This window comes from Dermacentor andersoni, chromosome 7 (genome assembly GCF_023375885.2).
Source record: "Dermacentor andersoni chromosome 7, qqDerAnde1_hic_scaffold, whole genome shotgun sequence".
Lineage (NCBI taxonomy): Eukaryota > Metazoa > Arthropoda > Arachnida > Ixodida > Ixodidae > Dermacentor > Dermacentor andersoni.
Window position 1 is genome coordinate 116877846 of NC_092820.1, and position 25766 is coordinate 116903611.

General features: G+C 44.6%; 1 protein-coding gene across 1 annotated transcript in view; it reads right to left on the reverse strand.

Annotated features, from left to right (window-relative positions):
* The window catches only part of LOC129385799 (uncharacterized), a 34864-nt gene extending 30741 nt beyond the window's left edge, over positions 1–4123 (reverse strand). Inside the window, exons 1-2 of the mRNA XM_072289105.1 lie at positions 3942–4123; positions 577–651 (exon numbers count right to left, since the gene is read on the reverse strand). Of these exons, the coding sequence (XP_072145206.1) occupies positions 577–651; positions 3942–4002 (136 nt within the window). The 5' untranslated portion in view covers positions 4003–4123. The remainder of the gene's footprint in view (positions 1–576; positions 652–3941) is intronic.
* Between the last annotated feature and the right edge of the window lie 21643 nt (positions 4124–25766).

Consider the following 25766-nt stretch of genomic DNA (forward strand, 5'->3'; position numbering starts at 1 on the left):
CTGGATAAGATATGACTTATGTCTACCTAGTTGCACAATACCTTTTTCACGGACAACACCCTGTCTATATAATGTCTTTTGCACATTTTTTGGTGAGAAGCGAGCTCGTCCACGCGCATGCGCGGTAGATTTTTGCGCGATTCTATAAACTTCAATAAAATTATTCGCAGGTGAGCGCCTTTCGAGTAGTCTTTCCGCCTGAGTTTCTTTTCACCGGCAACTCAGCGTTCTACCTTCAATTGTTGCGCCAGCCGGATCAACGGCTGACGCCTCCACTAAGTTATTTAACCATTTGGACAGAAGTTTAGGCAACGTTTACATTGGGGCAAAGCGCGCCATCCCATGTAGCACCCAGGCAAATTCTCGGTAGAAGGAAGAGTCTCCCTGCCATTATCTCCAGATCTCGTAAGCGCCTCCAGCAAATTATCCAAGACAACTCTCTGCAAAATGACGCGTACACACGTTTCTCGGATTTGCCCGAGTGCCAAGCTCTCGTCTCTGCGGATTAACATGAGAACACTGTCATCAAATAAATCAGCTCTTCGGTATATTCCGCGTGGTGGTCAGTATACGTACCCTTCGGAGCTTCTGTACCCCCTCCACCTGATTCACCTTCCGACCCACCAGCAGCCGCGCCTGCTTCTTCCTCCGCTGTAATAAAAAAATCAATTTCAAATTTTGGTCGGGAGAATGAAGGAGTCAGATAGGCGTACACGTAAGTGGTACAGCGACGTTACTGCGACTACAAAAACCTGTGCGTCGCGTTGTCCTCGTGGATGTTACAGAGCAATATATATATATATATATATATATATATATATATATATATATATATATATATATATATGGCATAATTTTCTTAAGGAATATATTTCAATAATTGTTTAATGGTAGGGTCCCCCATGTTGAAAGGTTTTATTGAAAATACATTTTAAAATGTGTGTTTATATTTCGCAACCTCATCGCAACAGTATGTGCTACACATTCATCTTTCAAAAATCACTCGTCACAATCGACACTCTTAAGTCCTGCCCAAACGCTAAGTAACAGATATGGAAGAAAATAAAAAAATCCACAGACTTCTGAAGTTACCGCATCAGGCAGCTGTAATATAGTAGCGGTCCAGAGATTAATTGTGATTTCGTTCGCCTCAACATATTTCTGTTAGTGCTATACGAGGGCGTAACAGAAAGTCTTTGCACGCATTTATTTGTTGCCAAAACAAGGTACATACAGGGAATTAAGAAATATACGTACTATTCTACGCACCTTATACTATTTTTCCATCTAGCCCTCACGCCGGTTTAGACCCCCGTTTGTCCCATCGCAGCACTAAATTTGACATGCCCCTGTGGTAGAAATCGCACGCACGCGGCCTCTCCGAACGCTCATTGTCACGCAGGTCTTCACGGCCTTTTGCAAACTCACACTACCACCATCTCACACTTCTAAATGTGACACACCTTTCCCCATACGTGGGCTGCATTTCCCTGTGGATTTCGATGGCCGTTTGTCCCGTGCTCCATAGAAAACGAATCACACTTCATTGCTCGTATGCCTTCGTTGTGTGAAGCGCAACCGCCATCTTCTACAACTGACAGCAGCCCCCTGCCGCGTAGTTACCGGCACACAAGGCTGGGACGGTCCAAGAAAGATGCACCGCTAAGAATGAACATGTTGACTTCGCATTTGCGCCCGTAATTTGTTTAAAAAAGATAGGGGTGATGGGTTTCTGATTCGCCATCGTATAACGCCTAATGTAGGCCGATAAAGCTGTTTCCAGCTTAGCGCTCTGAGCTCTAGTGCCGAGAACCCTCTTTCTCAGGCTCTGCCTTAGCACTCGGAAGATGATCGCGTTGGTGTGTCATCCAATATTTACAACCACAAATGTGCGCTGCTTTGTTATTGTCCTTTAGGTAGCATGTAGGTAGCATTCCGATTCAGTAGCACGTCCCCTTGTCGTGCTCATTATTCCGGTGGATTCAGTTTGGTAATGCCATCTCACGATACTCCACCTCATCTTTTGACATAACCCTATAATACCCCAAATAACGAGAGCACGATAAAGCAATAAGGTGAGGAAGATGATGCGAACACTATCGTATCGACCACTTTTCAGTAGCGGTCGTGATTATCATTTTTCTTTGCTTTTCCTTGACACCTTATCAACTCGTAAATTTGAATAACTTTCAGATGACCCCCTTTTTCAGAAAGGTGAAGCATGCAGGGAGACAAGTGGCGTTACCGCGCACAAGCACACACGCTCAATGTGTCGCCCTCTTCCTCAGCCTTTAAGCTATATGCTTCCTCTTTGCGTCTTCGCACCTCCACCTCTCTGATATCGGTTCAGAAGAATAAGACGCAACATTTAAATGTTTTAGGTATTTAAGTTAATAGTGCAACGCGTTCGCATTGAACTCTACATAACACCGTTATCGTGTATGAGGTTGCACTGTGCGCTACAGGTACCTATGAAAACGCGAGCAATGGAGAGGGTGGATGTATCTGGAAGTAGCGCAGCCAAGCCATACGCATTGGGCACGACAATTGGTGCCCAACCCTGGTCGTTCATGATCGCCAATTCGTCGATCAACGCCTTCTGCCAGTGCCACATGGGCACTGGCGTCTCGTTTGTGCTCATTGTTAGGGCTGTCTCAGTGCCTGGCTTGGTTATTGGCGACGCCTGCGCATAAGCGAGCGTTTTGATACACTTCTGGGCTGCCATAGATCAAATTAATAAAGCGAAATTTTTATTGCCTCTTCCTCCTCGTTTCCGAGTTTGGGCTGTTAGCTGCAGTCTTGCACGGTAGGGTGGATCTTGCACATAGGGCAAACAACTACCGTGTATTGTGTCAACCGAGGCGGCCTCGTGGGGAAGGCGATGCCCGTAATCACGTTCGTGATATCCAAAACCAACAGCGAGCTGCCATCGCCGCGACTTCTTTGAAATCCCGTTATTACCATCTAATCGCCTTCTAGCCACTGTGATTATTACTTGTCAACTCTTCGTCATTCTTCCACTGTCCTCCCCCTACTGCGACCACGTCGTCGTCGAACCTCCCTTTCTTTCGTGCAGACTACGAATAGTTACAGTCCCACACGTAGAAGTTGTAGAATAGCGTAGTTCCGAAACCAACAGGCAACGCTGGTGGCTCTCCAGCAATATACAGAAGCATAGAGCTTGCAATAAGTAACAGCTTGTGATTAACACGTGTACGACATGAGTTTTAAGAGAACGGTATGAAAATGCATTGAAAGCACCGTTTTAGACTTGTACCTTTCTTTTTCTTTCGAAATGATGAACTGTCTGATAAATTTGTAGAAGTTGCCCTTGATAAGAAGCATGTTTCCAAACATTTTCAACTACAGACTGCATTACGTACTCGCTCCCCTCCTTCATCAGCCTGCTACCAGCTCGCATGGATGCGTGGACTTTCTTCCAGATTGCAACGCGAGGGCCTCAATACACGAGTTCACAAATGGTCGTACGATGCTCATTGCAACCAAATATTTGTATGTGGATAGTTCTTCATATTGTAAATCGCCGTCCCGCCCGTTAGATGCCACACCCATACTGTGAGAGAGCTTGCCTCCAAGGAGTTTGGGTAATGCACCTATGAAAACCACGAATGCCACAAGATGACCTGTATTTCCCCTTTCCGTTATTCTGCAATTTTCTGCCCCCGAACACCCTCCCATATAACTAACGTAAACCCACATAAATACCTTCTAACTTAAGGTTGGATTTTTTAATGTTTATGCGCGCACAACGCAGCGATACGTAGTCGATTTTCTCTATAGATTAGGAAAGTAGACTGCTGAGCGAGTCAGTGACCATGCTGTCCTCAATGTCTCTCTGCTTTTGCCTACAAAATGTTTCGCTCAGCGCAAAGGTGAATTTACAGTTATCTATGACAGCAATAGACACGCAACAAACTTACCGTAGGTGATTGTCAGGCATAGCAGAAAACACAGTACGAAAGGGTTGAGTGAGAACTTCATTGCAGATCTTTCTTTTTAGAACACGTCTTACAAACTGATGAATGTTTATACCTGCCGGGTATATATATAGTACTTCTGGCCCACGCAAAATATTTTACACGATGCGTCACCAATTCTTTATTCGTCTTGTCCACATAACCTCTTTGTCAGCATTGAATAATGCTTGGTGAGCACTTGTCGCTTTTAGAAGCAGGTGCTCATGCCACTTCTTATTGAAGCAGTGTAGAGATTGAAGATGTTTATAGTTCTAGAAGGAACCATCGATCACTTTTTCTGTCACCTTATTCTGCATTGCCCAAGATCAGGCATTCTGTTTCTATATACAGGCCGCAGGACAGGACATGGAAAATCTTTGCTCTAGTATATGCAGTATAATGAGAAGAATTTCAATGTGGCGTAAATTTAGAGACGTACTTTTCAGACTTGCATGTAGCTTTTCCTCGAATAATGGTGGTGCTGCAATATTCATTCCTGAAAACAGGCTGATGTGTTTGAAAGTAACCGACGATATTCCTAAATATACCGTCGCATTGGTGATATTTATTGCAAGAATAACTTAATCTGGACATCATGGGAGTTATCCTTATACAAATTTGGTTTTCTTATTTAAAAATAGCTTGTTCTACATAATAAAAACGACATAAAGCAGTGCTACAAAGATTTTATTGGCCCCTCTCGCGTACGAGAGGGGGCAATACAATCACCAACACTAATCAACATCAACAATAATAAAACCAACATGATTATTTCGGGTGAGCTGACACTCACGAAGCATTTCGCGACCAGCCACAAGATTTGAGAGGAACATGCGGCATTGTCTTTGCTGTAGAACAAAGGAAACTGTGGCGCAGTTTCTAATGCGGTTGCAGCCTTAGCGCACTTCAGCCATTTTTCGGGTGCCAACTATATATGTATGTTTGTCTATACCGGGACTCATCTTTCGCGCTTCCCTGAGAATACTCGGCGCCATCTAGCACCGCCGAAGTGATGCCTGCGTATGGCACCCGAAATGCATTGCGCGATGGTGCGTGCGAACGTTGAGAATTGACCCACGCGATAACAGGTCTCCACTGCCACATTGCTTTCTGGACATTGCTTTTTGGACCCCGGAAAGTGCGTGAACGACCCGAACAAAGTTAAGGCATTGGAAATCGACAATTTCAGCAGACAGGCGACACAATGAATGCGATAGCAACATGTTAGAATACTACTCGAATTAAGGCTCGTAGCTTAATTGCCAAAAGCGTTTGTAGTATATCTAAGGTGGCTGAGTAAACACTTCTGGTGTGACGTGCGCCACGGCTGCAGTCACATACGGACAGAAAGAACTCGATGACCACGGGCAGAATTGGCTAGAAAAACCAGGCTTGTCTGCGATGTCGCTTAGCCTTAGCCAACGCTAGCCTGCGTCTAGGCCTTGATGACGTTGCTGTTCAGTGACGCAGATGCAGCTCAGAGACGTTGCTGAGCTGCAGCATGCGCCGCACACGCAGCAGTACGTTGTTCCCCCGTATAGAGCACACAGCAGTCTTCGTGTGTATGTTTATACATCCTTGTTTCAGTGCGATTAGCGCCTCATAGGAGCTCATCGGCTATCTTTCTGACAAACAACACGTGGAGGTATGTTTTGGTGATGTGCGGGAGGCGTTACATTGCAGCAAAGAAACTCCCACGCCATGACTACTACGTCCGAGGAAAACAATCGCACAAACTGGCAGGTTCTGCGTAGCTGTGTTACCATTCGTTCCAGCAAGCACAGCCAATCTGGGGTCTTAAACACAGCTGCTTCTCTGCGCCAGTCCGTGCGATCGAAGCACGAGCACGCAAGCCACCGTAGTGACGTAGTGGCTTCAGCGTTGCGTTGCTAAGCACAAGGTCGCGGGATTGAATGCCGGCCGCGGCGACCGCATTTCGATGTGGATTAAATGCAAGAACGCCCGTGTACCGTGCATTGGGTGCACGTTGAAGAACCCCAGGTGGTCAAAATTAATCCGAAGTCCTTCATTACGGCGTGCCTCATAATCAAATCGTGGCTTTGGCCCGGAAAACTCCAGGATTCAATACATTCTTCTTGGAACTGGGCAGCGCTCTCTGCCTCGCTGGCGTCTTTCGCTGACTGTTGTGGCGCCTTCAGCTTGCTTTCTTTTCTAGCTGGGCAGCGTCCATGTCGGCGACTGCACAGTATGGCATGGTGCGGTCTGGTATGGTGGGGTGTGCCGTTGCGAACATGCACTACACACATTTAAGATTGTGGCTAATATCATCTCCGACCAATATGCTTTGCCGGCTGCCATTTCATACGTACATCTATTCTCAATTACGGGAGAGCCAGGATATTTTTTTTGCCACAATAGAACTTGCCACGATCTTTGTTCAGCCAAATGCTTGGCGCATAGGTCAGCCTTATAATTCATATGTCCTAGCTTTATGTGAGTGTTTGTACTTGATTCGGAGCAATAGAAATTCATTGAAGAATTGATTGGATACTGTGTATTTTTTGTTTTTTTAGTAATTGCACAACAAAGGCAGAACTTTATGAACGTACCGGCGCGTGTTTATGAACCCTACGACAGCCGAAGGCATTGCTAGTAGACCTCAAGACTTAAACAACGGGTGATATACCAAAACAGGCTCGGTTAAAGAGGGCACATTAGGACTGAGTTCCAATTTGCAACAACCATTGTTGCTGATGTGACCGGGAACTTTTCTACGGAGTATTTTTCTAACTTTCAGTAGGTGCTGGCTTGGTTCAAATACAATGGGAAAAGAAGAACAAGCTTCACAAAGGAGCTAGGAAAGAAAGTTTACGCTCGCATGAGACGTGGTATAGTAACATTGCTCCACATCTAACCTAAATATAATTTATACGCATTCTATTAGACGTCTTGCTCTGCGCACTCAGGTGGCCTTGTTACTACTGAAACGGCTGGTTTCGATTTGTTTTTTATTTATCCAGTGACATGGTGCATTTTAGCCACAAATCTCCAACGAGAATTTGTGTCACATCAACCACGTCTTAGCCCGTCCGGCTTAAAGAAATGCATGTACTTTTATTGGTATGACTGAAAGAACAAATGACGTTTACGACAACCTTTGCAGAATACGCCAACAATACTCCCGCAAATCGAAGCAATAAGAAAGCAGTAATGCACTTTTAGGTGCGGGAATGCCGAATGCATTTGAATAAGATGTTGTGCCCTAAATTAGAAATTACATGTCTCGTTAGTCACACTAAGTATCTGGAAGCATTCTGACTATTTATTTAGCTCATGGTATACGAGCTCTCTTTTTTTTTACTATAATGCGCACAACGCGATATCACATACCTCCCTGCGTTCACCTATCTCTATTCTCAGAATATCTGTTCTTGATCATTGTTCCTTGTTTATGTAGAATTCGTCAAATTTTTGCACGTTTTATTTTGAAACACATTGAGAAGACTGCGTAGGTGTCATCCGCGCTGTTCCGAACGAACACAATATCCATGGGGTTAGAGCGAAATGTATTTTATGTCGAGGCTGTGGTGTGTCTTAGGCTAGAGTCGAGCTGAAACAATGCAATGAGACTTGTGTTTTCGGTGTGCCTGTCATTTACATAGCGGAAGAGAAATGTAAAAAAAAAATGAAATGTTTTCGCTATAGCCGAGCGCTGCTAGTCGATCAATATCGGTCAAAACTATTGTGTGCAGCAATACACACAAAAAATGTCCTTTAGCAGCTGCCGTTGTAGTCACATAGAGGGCGCGATACAAAACTGAACGGCCGAACCGCAGGTACAAAAACACAATTTAGCAGTAGTCAGCCACTTCAATGAACATGTTCATATATTCGAAGAAACAGGGCTTCCAATACTACAAACAATTTCCATTTCCATTCACCGAGTGACAGAAAATAAACGGGACGATGCGTACCTCACACTGAAGTATAAATACCTACACCCGACTGGATTCAATTTGACTTGTGGCAACATAGAATAGCTCTGAGCTATTCTAAGTCCTAAGATATAACACGCAAACTGTTAAATGAATAACAAGGTTGCCGAACCACATTATGTCATCAGCTAACCTCTATTCTTAAACCCACCTGTTTCACATTTTCCAGTTCTTCCCAGCCCCTCCCCTACGACTCAATCTAATATTTTCACGTTTTTCTGCGTGTTGCGCATATATCACTCTGAAACAAAATGTATACAGACCCTTACCCCATGAGCACCTGCCTTCTTCCACTTTTTTTCGCATTTCAGTTTATTTTCTTTCATTTAAGAAACCACCACGGACACGTCCCAATGTACCAAACGTCAGCACAGCCTTTTTTCGGCACCTACAGACTACAGAATCATGTCACTTCTTCTTGTATACCGTTGTGATGACGCCTACGCCGATTCATTGAGACTAAAGTAACGTGAAGGACCAATCCCCTACAATCAACTAAGTTCGTTCTCACCACCTCACGTTCTTTCCCCCCGTCTCCATGTTGCCATCTTAATGCCTTCGAAAATTTCCCCGTGCACTACTACCATGCCACTCAGGTCATCCAACAGAACATGTCGACATGTTCAAACATCTTCAAAGAGTAAGGAAAGGACACGAAAGCTTTGCCTTAAGAATTGAAGGCACGCAAGCGCAGGTACGCACTTGACGAGATAAACAGGTTAGGAATATGCATGCTGCGGGAGCTTTTGCAGCCATAACAGTAAATGCTCTCTCGGTGCATTTCGACCCGTGGACGCGATCCTCTAAAGTGTGAAGTGGGTATCCCTTACTGGCTGCTACCGTTGACATGAGAAACATGACAAAGAGGCGCAAACATGCACTTTATTTATGTCGACCTCTATCGGGCGCACAGTCGGCCACTGCAAAGTAAAGCGGTGGGTCGAGTAGTGACTTCTTGAAATAAAATTCGGGTATTTTACATGGCAAAACCACATATATGATTATGAGGCCCACCGTAGTGAGGGACTCCGGATTAATTTCAACCACCTCTGTGTCTTTAGGATGCGCCAAGTGCAAGGTACACGGGTGTTTTTTGCATTTCGCCCTCATGGAAACGCACCGGCGGCGACCGGAATTTGATACCGCACCCTCGTGCTTAGCAACCCAACTCCGCGGAGCCACTGGGTCACCCCGGCGGGTTAGCTGCTCATTAGAATGTACTACCATGTGGAGAGGGCTTCGCCACTCGCTGTCATGATCATGTGCTTTGCACCGCTCCTACTTCTGATGAATCTACCCGATGACAGCTGGAATAGTGTCGGGTGCAGGAGCTGTTGTTTATCAGGGCGCGTCCTGGGACGAAAGCACAACCGCCCTTCAGGCGACACATTACGGCTGCTCGTGCTTCCTGTCATTGGGTGGAATCATCCGATAGGTAGTGCCGTTCGAGGGACATGGTTGGGGTGCCTTATCGCACACCCTTCTCGTGTTCCATGCAGAGTGACGACATTCTTTGAAGAGGTCGATGCCGACCATACCCCATCAAAACCAGTTATCTCGGCACCCTCCGCCATTTTAAATGTCGCCTCAGACAGCCGTCGTACGCCTTGCCGGCCTTGCTGTGACTTCTAGGAAATGAATGGTTGACGGGCATCGCAGTGCTCTAATCATTCTAGGAATATCTGGCGAATGTTTTCATTCCCGAGGTATAAAAGAAGGCCACAAAAAGTAATAAAAGAAGGCCAGAGGGTGAATATATATGGCTGCCACAAACACATGGTGCTTACGCACCACGAGTGTTGTATGTAGTGCTTTCATTTTCCTGACCTCTAATCAGAAAATAAAGTTGAGGAAACCATAAGTAAAGTTACATGTACTTGACATTGAACTGCAGAAATACAATAAGGAAGAGGAATATAAAGTGAATAAAACTACAACTGACCACCAATCGGTTCCGACAGCGCAACCTCCGCATTTCGCGTGCGTTACACTACCAAATGTGCTGCGGCGATATCTATTGATGGGACAACTATCTTCGACAGTCCCACGAGTGCTAGCCAAGGCCATTCAGGGAAATGGCGGGCGGGTGCTGACCATCCTTCCACTGAGTATTCTACTGATACTAACATAAGGGCAGAAACTTGAAGATGAAACAACAAAGGTTGAAGGGAAATTAAGCATCCCGGAACAAAGCGATGAAACGAAAAATGCATGGCGTGGCGTTACGAGACGAGAAGAGAGCAGTGTATGTCGGGAAGCTAACAGGGCTAGCCAATACTGCAGTTGAAATTGGGAGGCACAAATTGAACTTGGCTGGCCATGTAATGCGTAGTACAGATAACTGGTTGACCATTCCAGTCACAGAATTCGTGCCAAGGAAACAGACAAGCGCTATCGATGATGTCAGAAAGTTTGGCTGGGGGATGAAATAATAAAATTTCTCTGCGAAACTTAGAATCAGTAGCGTAAGACAGGGCTAATTGGAGATCGCTGGAAGAGGTTTTCGTCCTGAAGAGGACATATAAAAAATAGGCCACTGCTGATGATGATCAAGATAATGACGTGCCTTATAAAACCTACTATGACAGCTAATAGCATCAAAGCCATCAAATTCAATGCACTCACTTGGTTGTGCTTTCCACTTACGACATGGTGGTTTCTAGTGGGAACAATAGATTAGGCTCACTGAGCAAGTATTGTTTTTTGTTTTTGTTTTTTGTTTCATAGCAAACCGGTGCCTGTTGCAGTAACTGGAGGCTTGCTAAGCCTGAGAAGACAAAAGCGAAGGTCAGCTGATGACTGTTTTGATGTTGTCGCACCAGATGTCAGTATTATCATAGATATATAGAATATCCACATTGGTCTACGTAACTCATTAAAGGTGAGTTATTCTGAAAACACTTATGCTGAACACAAAACCATCTGTACCCACAAAGTGCGAGCGTCCTCTGGCACCACGAAAAAGTCGCTAATAAGAGACAATACATTGAAAGCTGTGACGTCAACATGCCAAAACAGCTACGAGAATACAGAGCGAAACTTAAAACCAAATCTAAAGTATCGTCTTCATTTTCGCAATAATGAAAATACCCTTTCAAAATGATTTAGCAATCCAAAATTATTTGGTATAGCGCTTAAGTCTTTCTTTGGCTTCATGCTAAGAAGCTTCTTATGAGACATGTGGAAGGTAGTGACATAGCTCATCTTTGCTACGGAACGACAACAGAAAATAACTTTCGGGTGCGGCTCTGGATCTATTATGTACCGCTGTGCATAGTTCTGCAGACATGTGCGCCTTGTCCTGTGGCTTCTAATGATATCAGCGAAATACAAAACATGGTATACGCCGATTCCTGTGCCGGCAAGAGAACTACACATTGTATTGCAGTTCTTGATATATAGCCTTTTAGTTTTCTTCGTAGTCCCATTGTACCATTACACGTGACATGATAATCCTGGAATATTCCTTATAGACTAGAAACATAGCGCCACATATCCGCTGTTGATGACCGGACCATAGGAAGTGAAAATGGTTAACAAAGCTCAGTGCTGCAGCGATTGGGCTATTGGAAATATAAGGCGATAGTTTTTTCCGATGTATCTAATTCCCTTTGCAGCTTACGGGTCATTCGAGATAAGAATAAAGAGGATGCGATTACAGCAGTCGTGATCGAACAGGCATGTTTTGTCATGTTTCCCAATAGGATCTATGCTAAAACCATCTAGACTCAAGATTTGTCAAAAGTGATATGGCACGAAAGACGCAAATAATGCGGAGCCACTGTTGCCCACAAGCGTGAACAGGAAGCGCATTTTATTCCAGTTGTACAGCACTGAAAATTCTAGCGCTATGATCTACCTTTTAAGTATCCATATCTATAAAAACATTCCTTTTTGCAAATTTTCGCATTATTTCAACCGCATAGAAAGATAAATCTCGCTTGTGTTGTACCCCGATTTCCTTAAGCAAAAATACACGTTTGCCATCTCAGAAAGACGCGTCGGAAGGCAAATATGCAAATGTGCCTTTTTTGCGACACAAAGCATTGTTAACCGACTTCGCTGGCTATGCTGCCCCACGTGCGCACAATAGCGTCTTGCATTGAGTACCCGCCTGTTTATCTTCGCGCAGCATCTACGTCAAGAAAGTACTTGGAACCTGAGAAGTGCTTAGTCATCACGAGCCGCACATTCTTGAAGCGAGGCTACGAATAGATAATTTTTAAAAAGGCTGCAGACTTGTGCGGAATTGCAGAATCACAGCTCAATTTCCAGCAAAGTAGCTTTTTGGAGCTGTGCCATTGGGAATTTCACTTCACTGTATTTACCATATGCAGTTTACAACATTTTTTAACATATAAACCCATTCAGTACTTGCTAAATTTTTTAAACAATATCTCTAGATCATAAACACGCATTCACCTTGCGTACACATTAGGAATAATCTTTTCTTCCTCGTTCTTTACGACGTTTTCACCAAAGTTGAACTTTCTGACTTTCATAGCTCTTTTTTGCAGTGATTCAAATTATACGCCAATTTTATAAACGCATTTATGAAGCTCTGAAGGGCTTGAGTATGAAAGTCACTATCATTACTGTTATTACCTTGACACGCTTTGAACTTTGTCATTTATTACCTTTAACCTGCCGTGTAGCTGCACAGAATACGAGTAATACTGTTGATTAAGTTAGTCGAGAACGCTGCGGAAGCCTCGTGTAATGAAATGCATAGCGAGAAAACGAATAGATGGTTCAGTAGTCATTTTCAAATCTCACAATGCAGCCAGAATAGCTAAACATTCACCACCTGCAGCGTTTTAGGCCCACCCTCCCCCTATTTGAACTTCTCAACTCCCTTGAAACGTTAATCGCCTGCCCATAAACTATAAATTGCTCTCTACCCGAGTTCTCATAATATCCTAACATGGCTTTAGCCAAGTATGTGAGTTCCATCAAACCTCGTCAAACAGGTACAGCCGTAACAGTGAAACAAGGGTTCTGAATTGAATTATGGGGTTTTGCGTTCCAAAACTAGGGTTTTTTCATGATACATGCCGTAATGGAGCACTTCAGATTAATTTTGACCACGAGGTTATATTTAACGTGTCCGCAATGCACGCGACACGGACTTTTTTTTTTATTTCACCCCCACCGAAATGCGACTGCCGTGACCAGGAATGGATTCCGCGACCTCGTGCTTTGCAGCGCCACACCACAGCCGCTAAGCCACCGCAGCAGGTAAACAAGTGCGAGCCCGTTTCTCTCTCAATGGAAAGCACAAGCCGGAGCAAGGCAACATACTTCGCGCTTAGGGACTGGCTCACCCCTATATATGGGCATAACGTGATTTGATAGCATTCGCGTTCTCGGATCAAGCAGTGCACTAGTTAGGGATGACAGGAGAGCTAATCGAAGCATATGAAGAAGAGTAGTGACATGGATTAGTGTTCGATGTATTTCACTTTAAAAGAGCCACTTTTAGTTTCTTGTTCTTGCGGCGCGATAATGTGTAGGGTTGCGTATATTTATTGTGTTGCTTGCTTATTTAACATGTGCACATCCAAGCAGTCCATTTATGGGCGTGTTTTTGACGCGATGAAATTAGGCAGGAAGTGCTGCTCTTTTTGTTCGTCGCTTCACCTTTCGGCCGACCTTTCGCGCCACAAGTATTTACAGTGACTTTCTGCTTGCCCTTCACAAAGACGTGCTTATGTGGAGTCTTGGTAACGTTACTGCTGCGTGGGACTGCATTTGTGAATCACTGGCCACTTTGACAATACAACGTAGGCTAAATCAATGCTCTACAGTGAGGCTGAAATGCTTCCAAGGCAAAGTGATATGTCTTATTTTTGTTGATGCTAAGTATTTGATTACCAATTCAGGATGGGATGAGGGGCGATTGCCTCGACATTGAAATGCGAGTCGGAACGTTTCCAACGCATAAGAGGTCGAATTCGAGGCGGATCATAACAGGCGTTTTAGGGGTTGTTCAATTGGCGACATGCTTACTAGTCTGGTAAACCAATTACGTTATGGTGTCTCGGGGGGGGGGGGGGGGGAGGGCATACGTACACTATAACATTTCGGTTGCTGCGGGCAAAGATTGATAAATAAATGTGAATAACGCCACGGCATTGGCAATCGCGGGCGATGTGGCGCGTGCACATACCTGGCTTTGCAAGGCATTCCTGCGCTGAATAGTAAAACCATAGCACTAACCATGGTTATGTTTTACGATAATGAACCATAACCATACCCATGACAGCACTGTGCGTCCAGCAGGGTTCTACAAGCACTGGACTTATTTGAAAGCCACGGCATCTATCCGTCTCGTCAAAGTACTGCATTCATGATATATGTTAATTTTTTCCACGTGAGCGTTATCAAAAGGCACTCTCGATCTGTAAAAGTTACTGGATTCCGCATGACTAAGCGTGTAGCGTGCAAAAGCCATGGATGAAGCGTGCCTTCGAAGTAATGTAAAGAAACTGCGCGTAGATCATTGTGACTACTGTAGACTTCAAATACCCCAATAACACCTCACATTACACAACAAGTATTTTTTTATGCCTACATTGGCTTCAGTTATTGCTGACCCTATGATGTTGTGACAAGCAATTAGGCCCCTGGTTTACCCTTCTTCTCGTTGATTGATATACTTACCTATAAATATATGCACGAAGGTTATGCAGGCGCTGATTGCAAATACAATGAATCAAATGTACTGGTATAACGGTAGATTTTTTTATTTCTCCAGACAAGAGAAGAGCACCAAGCAATCAGTGCCAGTGCTTGCCTCCATTCTGGGATTAAAGACAGGGCAGCAGTATAACCTTTTACCATTTATTGGTGGCTCAGAGGCGTCAATGAAGCCAACCATCTTCCTAATGCTAAAACATGCGATTTCAAATGAATCCGCGCATCATTTTGTTGTATTTCATTTATTTATTTTATATGTGCACCAGCCCGTGTGTCCATTCTTGCCCAATCCTTCATAATGTGTGAGCGAGACTTGGACACAAGAGGTACTGAATTTTAATATGCAACCCGATATGAGTACAAACGTTTTTGTGCACAAAGTGTCATTTCCATTCTCCCAAGCTTCTTATACCGCCTCTGACTTCGTGACATCCCTACGTAAACGTTTGACACTGTGCATCCACCTGATTGGTCGTTCCTATTTAGGCATAGTACTGTGCGTTTCATAAAAATTGCATGTGTCCTTTTTGTGACCTTTGGGATGAAACATATTAACCTTGCAAGAGAATGAGCGTTGAATACAATGAAAATGATGACAAAATTACTCGTCGCCATTGGCTAAGTGGGATTTAACACGCTGCTTAACTATGGCATCGCTTTACATAGATTGCATTATGTGGATTGGATGTGTAGTTCTTTCTGCATCGCTTTGAATAGTCCAATTGTGCTCCATTTTCTTTATACAATTTTCCATCTTTTACTCTTCCTATTGTGTCAAGCAGGTAGCATTTTTCCTCTTTGTGGAAATACCTACGGCATGCTTTCGAAAACAGCATCGCACTAGAACAATGTTGAGCGATGCAAAACATCGTCCCTCAATTTGTCTCGCAATGCTGTGCTAGATGTCCACTCTCTCTATTTAGTAGCTTACTCGGATGTATACTTGGTTTTCACAAAATATCTGCATCTGAAAAATGTTTCGAACACGAGCAGCATTGGTTACGTGGAGGTGGGCTCACTGCAAAGAGCCCCCCCATGCCGCAAAAACTAGGTTACAAGTGCATAAATAATAAAGTACAGAGAAGTATTCCAATTGCAAGTTTAATAGTCTAAAGCTAGACAACAAAATGTTGCGAGCGGAACTCTGCAATGAGTGTTACTCCAAAGAAGAAACATGTTAGTACATTGTTCTTTAAGAATTTCTTATTTCATGTGGTGTTTTCATTCAGCACTGCATAATTACCAAAAGGAAAGAATGTTTTCTATTTTATACCACTCCGTCTTTCTTAATCGTTTCATTCAATCTCTCTTGCTTTGCAATCTCCAGTAGATTTGCCTTTTTTTTTTCGCGTTTCATTTGCTTTATAGTTATTGCACGATATATTGCTAATTGCTATAGAACAACTTATATAACTAAATACTTTTGTCACTTCCTTCATTCCTTTGTAATTTTGATCACTTTCTCTTTAACTAAACACTCCCACCTACGCTTATGGTCCATGTATAATAAAAACAACATGAGGGTGTCGACGATCTCCTCAAACAGTAGCGATTCGGTCAGATTTTATTAGGGACTTCTTATAATATTGGACCGTCCCATTCCTATCACTTTTACGCCAGAGGTCAAAGGTTGCAACTGCTGGATTTTCAGAGCTGATGTAGGATTAGTTCAGTGTCTAAATCGTGTGGCCTCTTGGACTACGACTAGTTGTCGCTTTCTCTTATATATCTTGAATGGGGACTGTGGAACTTCGAGTTTCCCCTTCTGGACGATCAACATAGAGTAATGGATGGGACAAAGCTCGTGAGGCAGATAGAAATGTGTTTACTACATTCTCCCACTGCAAAAACACTCTAAGCCTATGGGCAGAGAGAATTCCATTGTTATCATGCTGCTGGCTTTGCGACCGTACACCTAGCAACTTCGGCCAGGTGGCGCTCCTGTGCCTCTTGAGAATTCCCTCAATTACGTTAAAGTTAACACACACTTAACGTTAACGTAATTTACCGTAACGTCAAATTACCTTAACGTTAACGTTAACACGCAGTGGCGTGGCTACGCCACTGAGCGTTGTCTAAAAGGTAGCGGGCCTGCTTCTCTGGTGTTGCTCGCGGCACTGAGTCTGGCGGCGCTCTCTCTCTCTCTCTCTCTCTCTCGTAACTCATGGCGGACGCACTACGCCTGCGCTCTCCCTCGTAGTTCGTAGAGCTCACGCGGACGTGATCTCTATCGTTACTTTCGTCGCTGGAGCAGTGTATCGAACATCATCACCTGGACTGGTTGTTAAACGGCAATGCGTGAACTACAGCGCCGTCTCGCAGGAACTTTCTGACGCAGAACACAGCCCAATACACCAACAAATGCGACGGCGTCTGACGCAGAACACCGCCGAATACACAAACAAATGCAAGCTTTTACTCTCACTATCCATTTAGGGCGACAAAATGGAATTTACAGAGGAGACGTAATCGCAAATGCCAAGTGTATTTCGCTCGCCAGCCAGAACATGTTCGGCAACATCAACTTTAAATTGTACGCCGATTCAATGCAAAAGAAGCCGCTATGCTTAGAAATGTGTTAAACAAAAGCGAGCAGTGCTTATTTATTTACAATGTTAAGCACGCTAATGCCGCTCCTAGTGTGCTGAGTGCCATTGATATTGTTTAGTAGGTGAATCTGTACACAGACAATCACTTTTTTGTGCTCGCAGGCCCCTGAAACATTGTAATATAGGCGCTATTCTCACGCAACAGATTTCAATGGCTTTGTAATTTTGCAGTCAGGCGTGTCAGCAAGCCAACTCACTGTAAAAATGCTACGAGCAATTATTACTGTTAAAGCTAGGTATACACAACTCCAAAATAAGAAAAATTAGTTTGAAGAAGCATTAACTTTTTTATACCTTGTTGCTCGCAAAATGCCATGTATTTAGACAGGATTTCAACATAACGAGATTTCCCTGCCACTGCGAAGGAATACCGACACGATAAGTGAAGAGTTCTGAGGTCGCAGATGATCCAATGGTTGAATTACCGGCGCCTTCTTGCAAACGCACCAATGAAATCCGAGGTCGCTCTTGGTCAAGCGGCACGTAAAGTGGAGCAGTGTCACGGTCCGTATAAAGTCCCAATGTTTTAAGATCCACTGGCGCCCCGTACGTTCTATGTTTTGCGTACAATGGAAAGCTTGCGAGGGTGAACTGAGAAGGATGGTGGTTTGACGAGCGCCGTCTTCCTGCACGAGCAAAGGAATAGGGGAGAGCGGAGTGTGCTCGTGCTAAGCCGATCAAGTGTGCGTGAAGGCGGAGTATGGTTGGGGGGCAGGTTGGGCATTCGTCTTCTTTTCTAACCTGGCCGTGGCTGCGCATGGCTGTCAACTCAGCTGGCTGAGCGTATAGGCAACCCGCGCGCCCTTCTTCAGAGGTACTCTGAACAAAGAGTAGGCGTGGAATCATATACGCTGTCTTCTCGAGTGTTCAGTACTGGAGGCTGCGTAATGTAGAGTTTTGGAGATGCGCTGAATTGAGAGGAAGACGAAGCATGCGCCCCCTGTAGTTGTTGCTTTTCATGATTGTGTCGTTGCTCTGCGGGCTGGCTGGGGGCAAAATCGTGGCTGGTTTCGTTTCCTACTACTGGTATGAAGGTATTGTCCGCATGGCATGAAAGTGCATCTTTGGGCGCGGACTGTCAAATGCAATGGAAGGAATTTTTTGCTCATTTCATGCCCCTTCGGCGTCACAACAATTGATTGGCAACTGTAACTATTTGCACAAAAGGTCGACTTTCAATAGAACAAACTTTTGATATTGCAGCGCGAATGGCAGAATTTAAGGAATTTGTTAAATCGAGGTTGAACTGGAGCTCAAAGATTTGCGAAAGCTTCCAAAGATTAAACTTCGTGCTCTACAGAGCCCAATTACCAATTGCGAGGGTCTCTCGGCGCCCCTTTTCCCAACTACAGCTTCGGTGGAATAGTCGAGCATCCGCCGCTGTTGTGGAATGAATACTAGTGCTGCCACCGGGTACCTACATAAAAATGCCTACACTGCTCAGCGATGGAAACGCGATGCTCAAACAACATGGCGGCCAGTATTTTATTGCACCACCGGTGGGCGCAATAATGCACTGACATGACGTATTTTTGTGTCGCATAAAATTCAGAATTTTTTCGATGCATCGTAACTGCATTCGGCCTCCTAAGCGATCACCCAGCGATCACCGGTAGCGAAAAAGGCACCGGCCGCCATGTTACCCGAGTATCGCGTTTCAGTCGCAGAGCACTGTACGTATTTTAGCTCTGTACGTATATATCTTTTCATTTCTCGTGCAAATAATGCCCGCCTCCGAATATTCCAGCTCAAGGAATAAAGTTATGCTCGGGCCCTATAATGTAAAACTACTACAATATTTATTCGAATGTTCTGACGTCAAATTTGCGTAACCGCCGACGCAAGCATCGGGCGGTCACCGGCAGGGTTGTCTGAACAGACCAATCAAACGATGTCCTCGTTCATAGGAGGTCACTTTTGTTTGCTTGAAAAACGAATAACATTGCCTACACTGAGCGGCTTGTTTTATCTAATTGGCTCACAAGACGCGAGGAGCACGCTCAAGTGGAGAAGGATTGGATGGGGCCGAGCCACTGCACTGAAAATCGATAACCCGATGAAGAGGGTGGTGCCGGAGTCTGCGATTGGTCCGCTTTCCCTCACTTAGCTTGCGGTAGCTCGACAACAATCGCGGCGGCATGCAACGGAGCCTTAGAATGACGCGAAAACGGATCCTCAGCAAAGAAGAGTTGGCAGAACCAGGTTGCAAATGTGCCGAAAGTGCTCGAAAACGTTACACGGCCACGCAAGAAGTTTTATTACACGCAAATAAACCCATGCTCACCGGCAGGTACGAGTAGCCAGTACCTGAGCGATGGGCGGCAGCCATCTTTTATTCCTTTCGGAACGGGGCAGCCTGCGGCTATTCAGATGAAAATTCAGTTTTGTTCCGCATATTAATGCATCCTTAAAGCGTACACGTCACTTTGACGCAGCCTGTTTCTGCGGTTTTGTGACGTCGCGTGACAGGCAGGTGAAGTGGGTTTAGTCCAGAAACTCATGACCGATAACCGAGGGCTAATGACGAAAAGACCTCGAAACAGAAATAACTATGTTTCTTTTGTTTGATCAAATCGTGCATAATCAGTTTGTACACGTTATATCAGATGGGGAGTGATCGCGGTTTTCGTGACGTCGCGTAAGAGAGAGGTGAAGTAGGGAGTGGTCCAAAAAATGTTTTTGACCAATCGCGTAGGGCTGATTACAGAATTGTAATAGAAAAGTTTGGAATAGTTTTACATTATAGCGCCCATGCTGTGTGCCACAGGTGATTTTTTTTCAAAAAAGCAACTGTCAGGCTTACAAACGATCACCTGGTATATTAATCAACGCGCATCTTGAAATGAGATGTCATTTATTGATTCGATAGCAATTACATAACAAAATATGTTACTTGAAATTATGAAGCACTCGAAATTCCTTAGGGAAACATTGTGAGGCTGGTACTTCGGGAACATTATGTGAACTTCGGCTCATGCAATGAGCCAAGTGTAATGAGCTTATGATGCGTTGAAATTTTCCCATAGAAATTATTTGCTTGAAGTGCCTAACGTTTCGCCGTTGTCCAGAAATGCGCTTAGCAAAAGAAAAAGAAACATACAACAGAGGCTTGAACAACACTAAGGTAGTTCCAATGTGCTTCTCTCAAGGTATTCAAAACGCCATGTACCGCTCAAGATTCTCATTGTACCATGATTTAATGCACCAGCAGTATTTGTTTAATAACACTTGTAGGAACGACTGCGGAAAACGTGCTTTCATTCCTGCTATATATATGTCCATATCGTTCGTATGCGTAACGGAAGAAACGCACAACGGGAAACATTTTCATGTACAGAACTGACAGTAAGGAAAACAAAGAGTCATGAGAATCTTGACTCTAAAGTAAGATGGATGTTTTCACAGATCATCTATGGTTCGCTTTACATATTTCGCAATGTCCACCTGAGCATCCTACAAAACTAAGTGTCACGTTTGGTGCGCGATCCTTGCTGCATAGCAAAGCAACCTTCGACGTTTACGTAAACAACTTTTCTAGCGTTAGTCATTCAATCAGGGCCCCATGGCATCGGCTGGAGCCTACCATTCGCTCATTTTTGAAAGAACAAAATTGTGATTTAACTGTGTCGCCATGTCAACTAAGATAAGGAGTGCGAAAGACCGTACGTGCTAAGGAGGGGAGCACTGGCCATGAGCACTATACACGGCTGTGCTGGCTTAACCAACTTAGCACGATCGCGTAAGCACGCTGTTAACACTGCTGTCGAATGACCTATTGATGGGACTAACAAGACGCGCTAGAGGGAGGGGGGGGGGCAGTGTGATGCTAAGATGACGGGGGTGGGACACTGTGAGTAGCCGCGTTTTTGAGTTTAATTGTTTAGGTACAAAGGAGAGCTACTCTACTACAGTAATCGAAGTAATATGAGTCATGATGGTAGCTGATACGCATACATCTGTGGATCTTGCGCTGATAGTTTCCGACTAGAATTTTTTTTTTTTTTTGAGAAAGCAAGCTGTGGCATTGACAGCACGTGATATTTTATGAATAATTTATTGGGGTATGGTAAATGCGAGGGCAAATGACAAAGTCGACCAAAACACACAGGCACTTTTGCACAGTGGTGAGTCATGCCACAGTCATGAACGATAACAATTGAAGGAAAAAGACGAAACATACAAAAGTTCTCCTTTGCAACAGGCAACCTTTTGTCATCGCTTATGGGAAGCCACGTACAATATTTCTTGGAATATATTTTTGACGAAGTTTCTTCTCTATTCCCGTAACGTCTGTGAATGATATAATGTTTGACTTTGTTGTCGCTGCTCTCACAAAGCCTCATGCATTTGTCTCTTGCAAGAGACCTTGAGCAGAGATGGCGTGTCACCTATAAGATATTCGAACTATTGTGAAAATATTGTACAGGTGCGGCCAGTGCTAGAAGGAACAGGGAAGCCCGTGGCAGCGCTCGTCGGGGCGCCACCACCTCTAAGTGTTGCTGCACATGCGCGGTCAAAGCAATAGGCGGAGCGCCCGCCACGTTGTCTACAACAGTTCCTCCTTTCGCCACTCTCGTTCGCACTTCTTCGATGTTCGCATTGTGATGTTGTCAACAGTAACAGAGTTTTGTGTATCTGAGCGCCGCCGAATCACGCCCCACTTGAAAAGAACGCGGAGACGAGCTGGTACTGGTGTGACTTGGAATTTCTTGGCCATCGTCCTCGGACTAAATAGGCACTCCGTATTGTCGTGTAAATAAAGCCTGAAATACAGGTCATGTATGTGGTCACATTCTACTTGATACAAAGGCGGTAAAACGGGGCTGCTACATCTGCATTGCCGAGAATAAAGAAAAGCTAGAGCACACCAACCCTTCGCAAAGCCAGTGGGTTTATGGCAAATACTGAAAGACCCACTGGCCCAATAGCAATGATCCCAATTTTTTTATATAGTCCTGTTCTCTCTGACCCTTTATAAAGAACTGCCCCGTTCTTGTGCCATGTCATTTGTTTGCAGCAAGTCGCTGCACAATGGCTAGAGTGTCAGAGGATGAACGCTGAACAACTATTTTCGATGGTGATGCGACCAAGTATCAGACACTAGTTGCTGTTGTTCGCCGTGAACACGCAAGCTGCGTGTGTCAACTATTGAATGTCTCACTGTTTCCTGCCATGCTGGATTACGGAACGATTGTCGTTGACAGCCATGCAACCCAGAGCTAATTGCATCATGGGCTCAAACAACCCCACCTGGATGCCTCGTCCTAAAGGGGTGGTATTCTCAAGTGATCATGCTCAGGGACATTGGAGATTCCTCGAGACTCGGCACTGAACTCTTTGAAGTGCATATGGCCGACGGCGCAATTGGTTCTGTATGAAGATAGCGAAGATTCCACAGCGCCAGAAACAATACCGGCCTACGCGCTGACGCGTCTGATGCCGAGTCACGCGAAATCGCACTAGTTTGAAAATATCCGCGAAACTGATCACCCAAGCATGCCGACCCAGCTGTTTTCCCCACAACTGTTCGCATGATCGGATGCCTCCTCCGATTGTCATCCAAGTGGATTTGCCACGGCTTCAGCCATAGTCTTCGGAAAGTGATCACTTCCATTTGTTTTCGAATGAATTCAAGGCAAGAAATTTCGAAAACAGCAACATTCTTTTTTTTTACAAAGCCATCCAGAAGTATAAAATGATCCTTAGCAAACGAAGACTCCTTGTAAATATTATTCACACTGCATATTCTGTGCACCTGCGGGAAGAATGATAAATCAGCCTGCATACATTTGGCTTTGCATGAATACTCATAGCACATACATGGACATTCAGAGCCACCAGCGCGCGAGATGAAGATAGCGAAAGAGAAAAACCGTAGCAGACGACGCGCCTGACGTTCCTGCCTATCGCTTGTATTGCGCCTGCGCCGCAAGGTTTTGCGAAGCGCCGGCGGTGGATTTTCGCGGAGTGCTGCCACGGGCTCCCGTGGTCCCGCTAACAGTGGCCGGGCCTGTACATTTTTCAATTATTTTACGTCATGTTGAGGGCCCGATAAGAGGCCGCTAAACAAACTGAAATATCGAAGGAAATTTCGAGGGCCGGTAAACGAACGGAAATATCGGAAGTGCGAAAATTTTGAACTTCTCATTAAGCTCGCCCAATTTGTTTTCATGTTCGTCCCCGCTTCATGTGCACATGTTTCAAAACTCGCTACCCCGTGCATCCGTGCAGCCCCAGCTATTTATCATGTACGAGAAAGAATAAAATAAACTGCTGCTTCCGCAGCCACTGATACTGCTGCTACGAATAATTTTAGAAGTGATGATTAATGTAAAACTTCCAAACAGTAACGAATCACTCATCAGTTCAAATGAACTCCGTAAGCGACTCATCATACAAATATCGTAGGAAGCTGCTAAGTACTGAAGCGCGTCCCGCGAAACAAAACTGGGAGATTTCCTTGTGAATACGCGAACGGTTGATATATCTTTTCACAGTGCATTTGCACAAGGTGAGAACACCGAGCTTAAGCTATCTGGGTGAGTGTTTAAATTGAAAAACCTACACGTTTCTTAGCTGCTGACCTGTTGCTGGCAGATATTATGTTTTGTCCCACTCGAAACCCAGCATCAAGGGGGGATAAACGTTTTCCTTGAATGCTGGCTGAAAGAGGCGATAAATGCAATATAGGTGGTAGTCACCTTCTTTCCGGCACGGTAACTCTGTGCCTTTGAAGTTATGCTCATGAGATGGATAGCGGGCGCTTCTTTTAAAGCGAAACTTTCTATGCCCACAATTCCATGGTATTACTTAGCTCGGTCGGTCGCTGGTAGGGTTCTCGCCGCGTAGATTCACATTCACTTTTAAAAAATGAAGCGGGTCCGGCGGCGGAATTCGAAAAGTGGCATTCTGCGCGGCAACCCGATGCTCCATTTAGGCCCCAACCGCCCATACACTTCCCTCGTGACGCATTGCTGTGATATAGTCACGCTCTGTCATAATCATAGTCTATGTCATAGTCACAAATATGTCACAGTGACTGCATCAACGCCAATTAGCCCAACTCTCTGCGTTAATTCCCTAGTGACCGCACCAAGCAGCTCTTTAAGATGATTACCGCGTGTTCATGGTTATGATTTCCATATTATTGCACCCACACACAACGGGGGTTGGTGAAGAAGCGGGTGATACATATCATGTGAACGGAAAATGGCCTATTGAGACGATCACTGCATGTTGATGATGATTAGGATTTCAGTACTATGAAATATACCACGAGGAATGCGGCAATCGGCCAGGAAGAGCGCCCGCGCGTTGGTTAAGATTATGATGATTTCAATGCTATGGCATGTACCCGCAACAGGTGACTGAACAAGACGGGATCGGTATATTTAATATAAATAAGAACAATTGTACGAACAAGACATTATACAGGGTGTCCCAGCTATCATGCATCGCGTTTCTAAATATGACGGGCCATTTTACGCGAAGATAAACAAGAGGAAATTGTTCACAGTCGAGTATAGTAGCAGCGAGTAATCTGTTTGTTGATGCCATTCAATTTACTATTTATTTGCGATTACCTATTCTTTGATTACCGTTGTTAATCTCGTTCTCTCAATAAGAATTTGGAGGAAATTGGCAGAAGACTAAAGCTGGTATGCTTTCAGCCAGATCTAGCGCAGGAAGTTAGTATGACTGCTCGCTAGCATACCAGTCTAGTTATTGCATCACATTTTTTTTTGTATTTCTTCTTGCGTTTATTGTTTCCAAATAAGAGTTTCCTTTAGCTACCCCTTGCTGCCCGACTCTTGGCCTATCCCCTTTAGTGGGTGCGAGCCATAGCTGAAGTTCATCATCATCATTATCATCATATTACAGGCAGAGGCCTTCGTCCTGCAATGGTCACAAAATAGGCCAATGATGATGCTAACAGACCAGTGCAACAATTTAAGCACGAAAGTTGCCACTAAATTTCTTTTTTCTTTTTCTTCTCAGCATAAGCATAAAGGCTGAAATTGTGTTGCCCACTTGCGCCTTCTCGACCAGAGCCATGTTTTTATACACATTCACGTTGCACGGCTGTCCAAGAAGACATTAATTCTTTAGCATATGGTGTGGTCTCTAGATTTTGCACTCAACTGTACTTCCTGCTTGTTTATTCATTTCCCGTCTGATAAAGAGAGCTCGCGAAAGTTGAAATATACCACGTGACGAATCGGTCACCTGCATCAAAAAGCAGCGCCATCAAAAAGCAGCGCCATGGCGGTTAGTGACAAAGCTGGGGCTATATCTGGCGCACCCCGCCCAAGACAGCGTGGCGCTTTGCTACTGATAAGGAAAGAGGGGCGGTGACTGGTGCTTGAAACGTGTGGAAATGGTGCGCTCCATAACTCCTGTGAAGCCTGTTGAGGGCTTTTCTTTTTGATGCGGGTGGACGGTTAATGATATCACAGTTTTCCTTTTCATGGGATTTCTTTCTCAGCAAGAAAAAGTGAACGGTCCAATGGTAGCTGGGTAAGAGC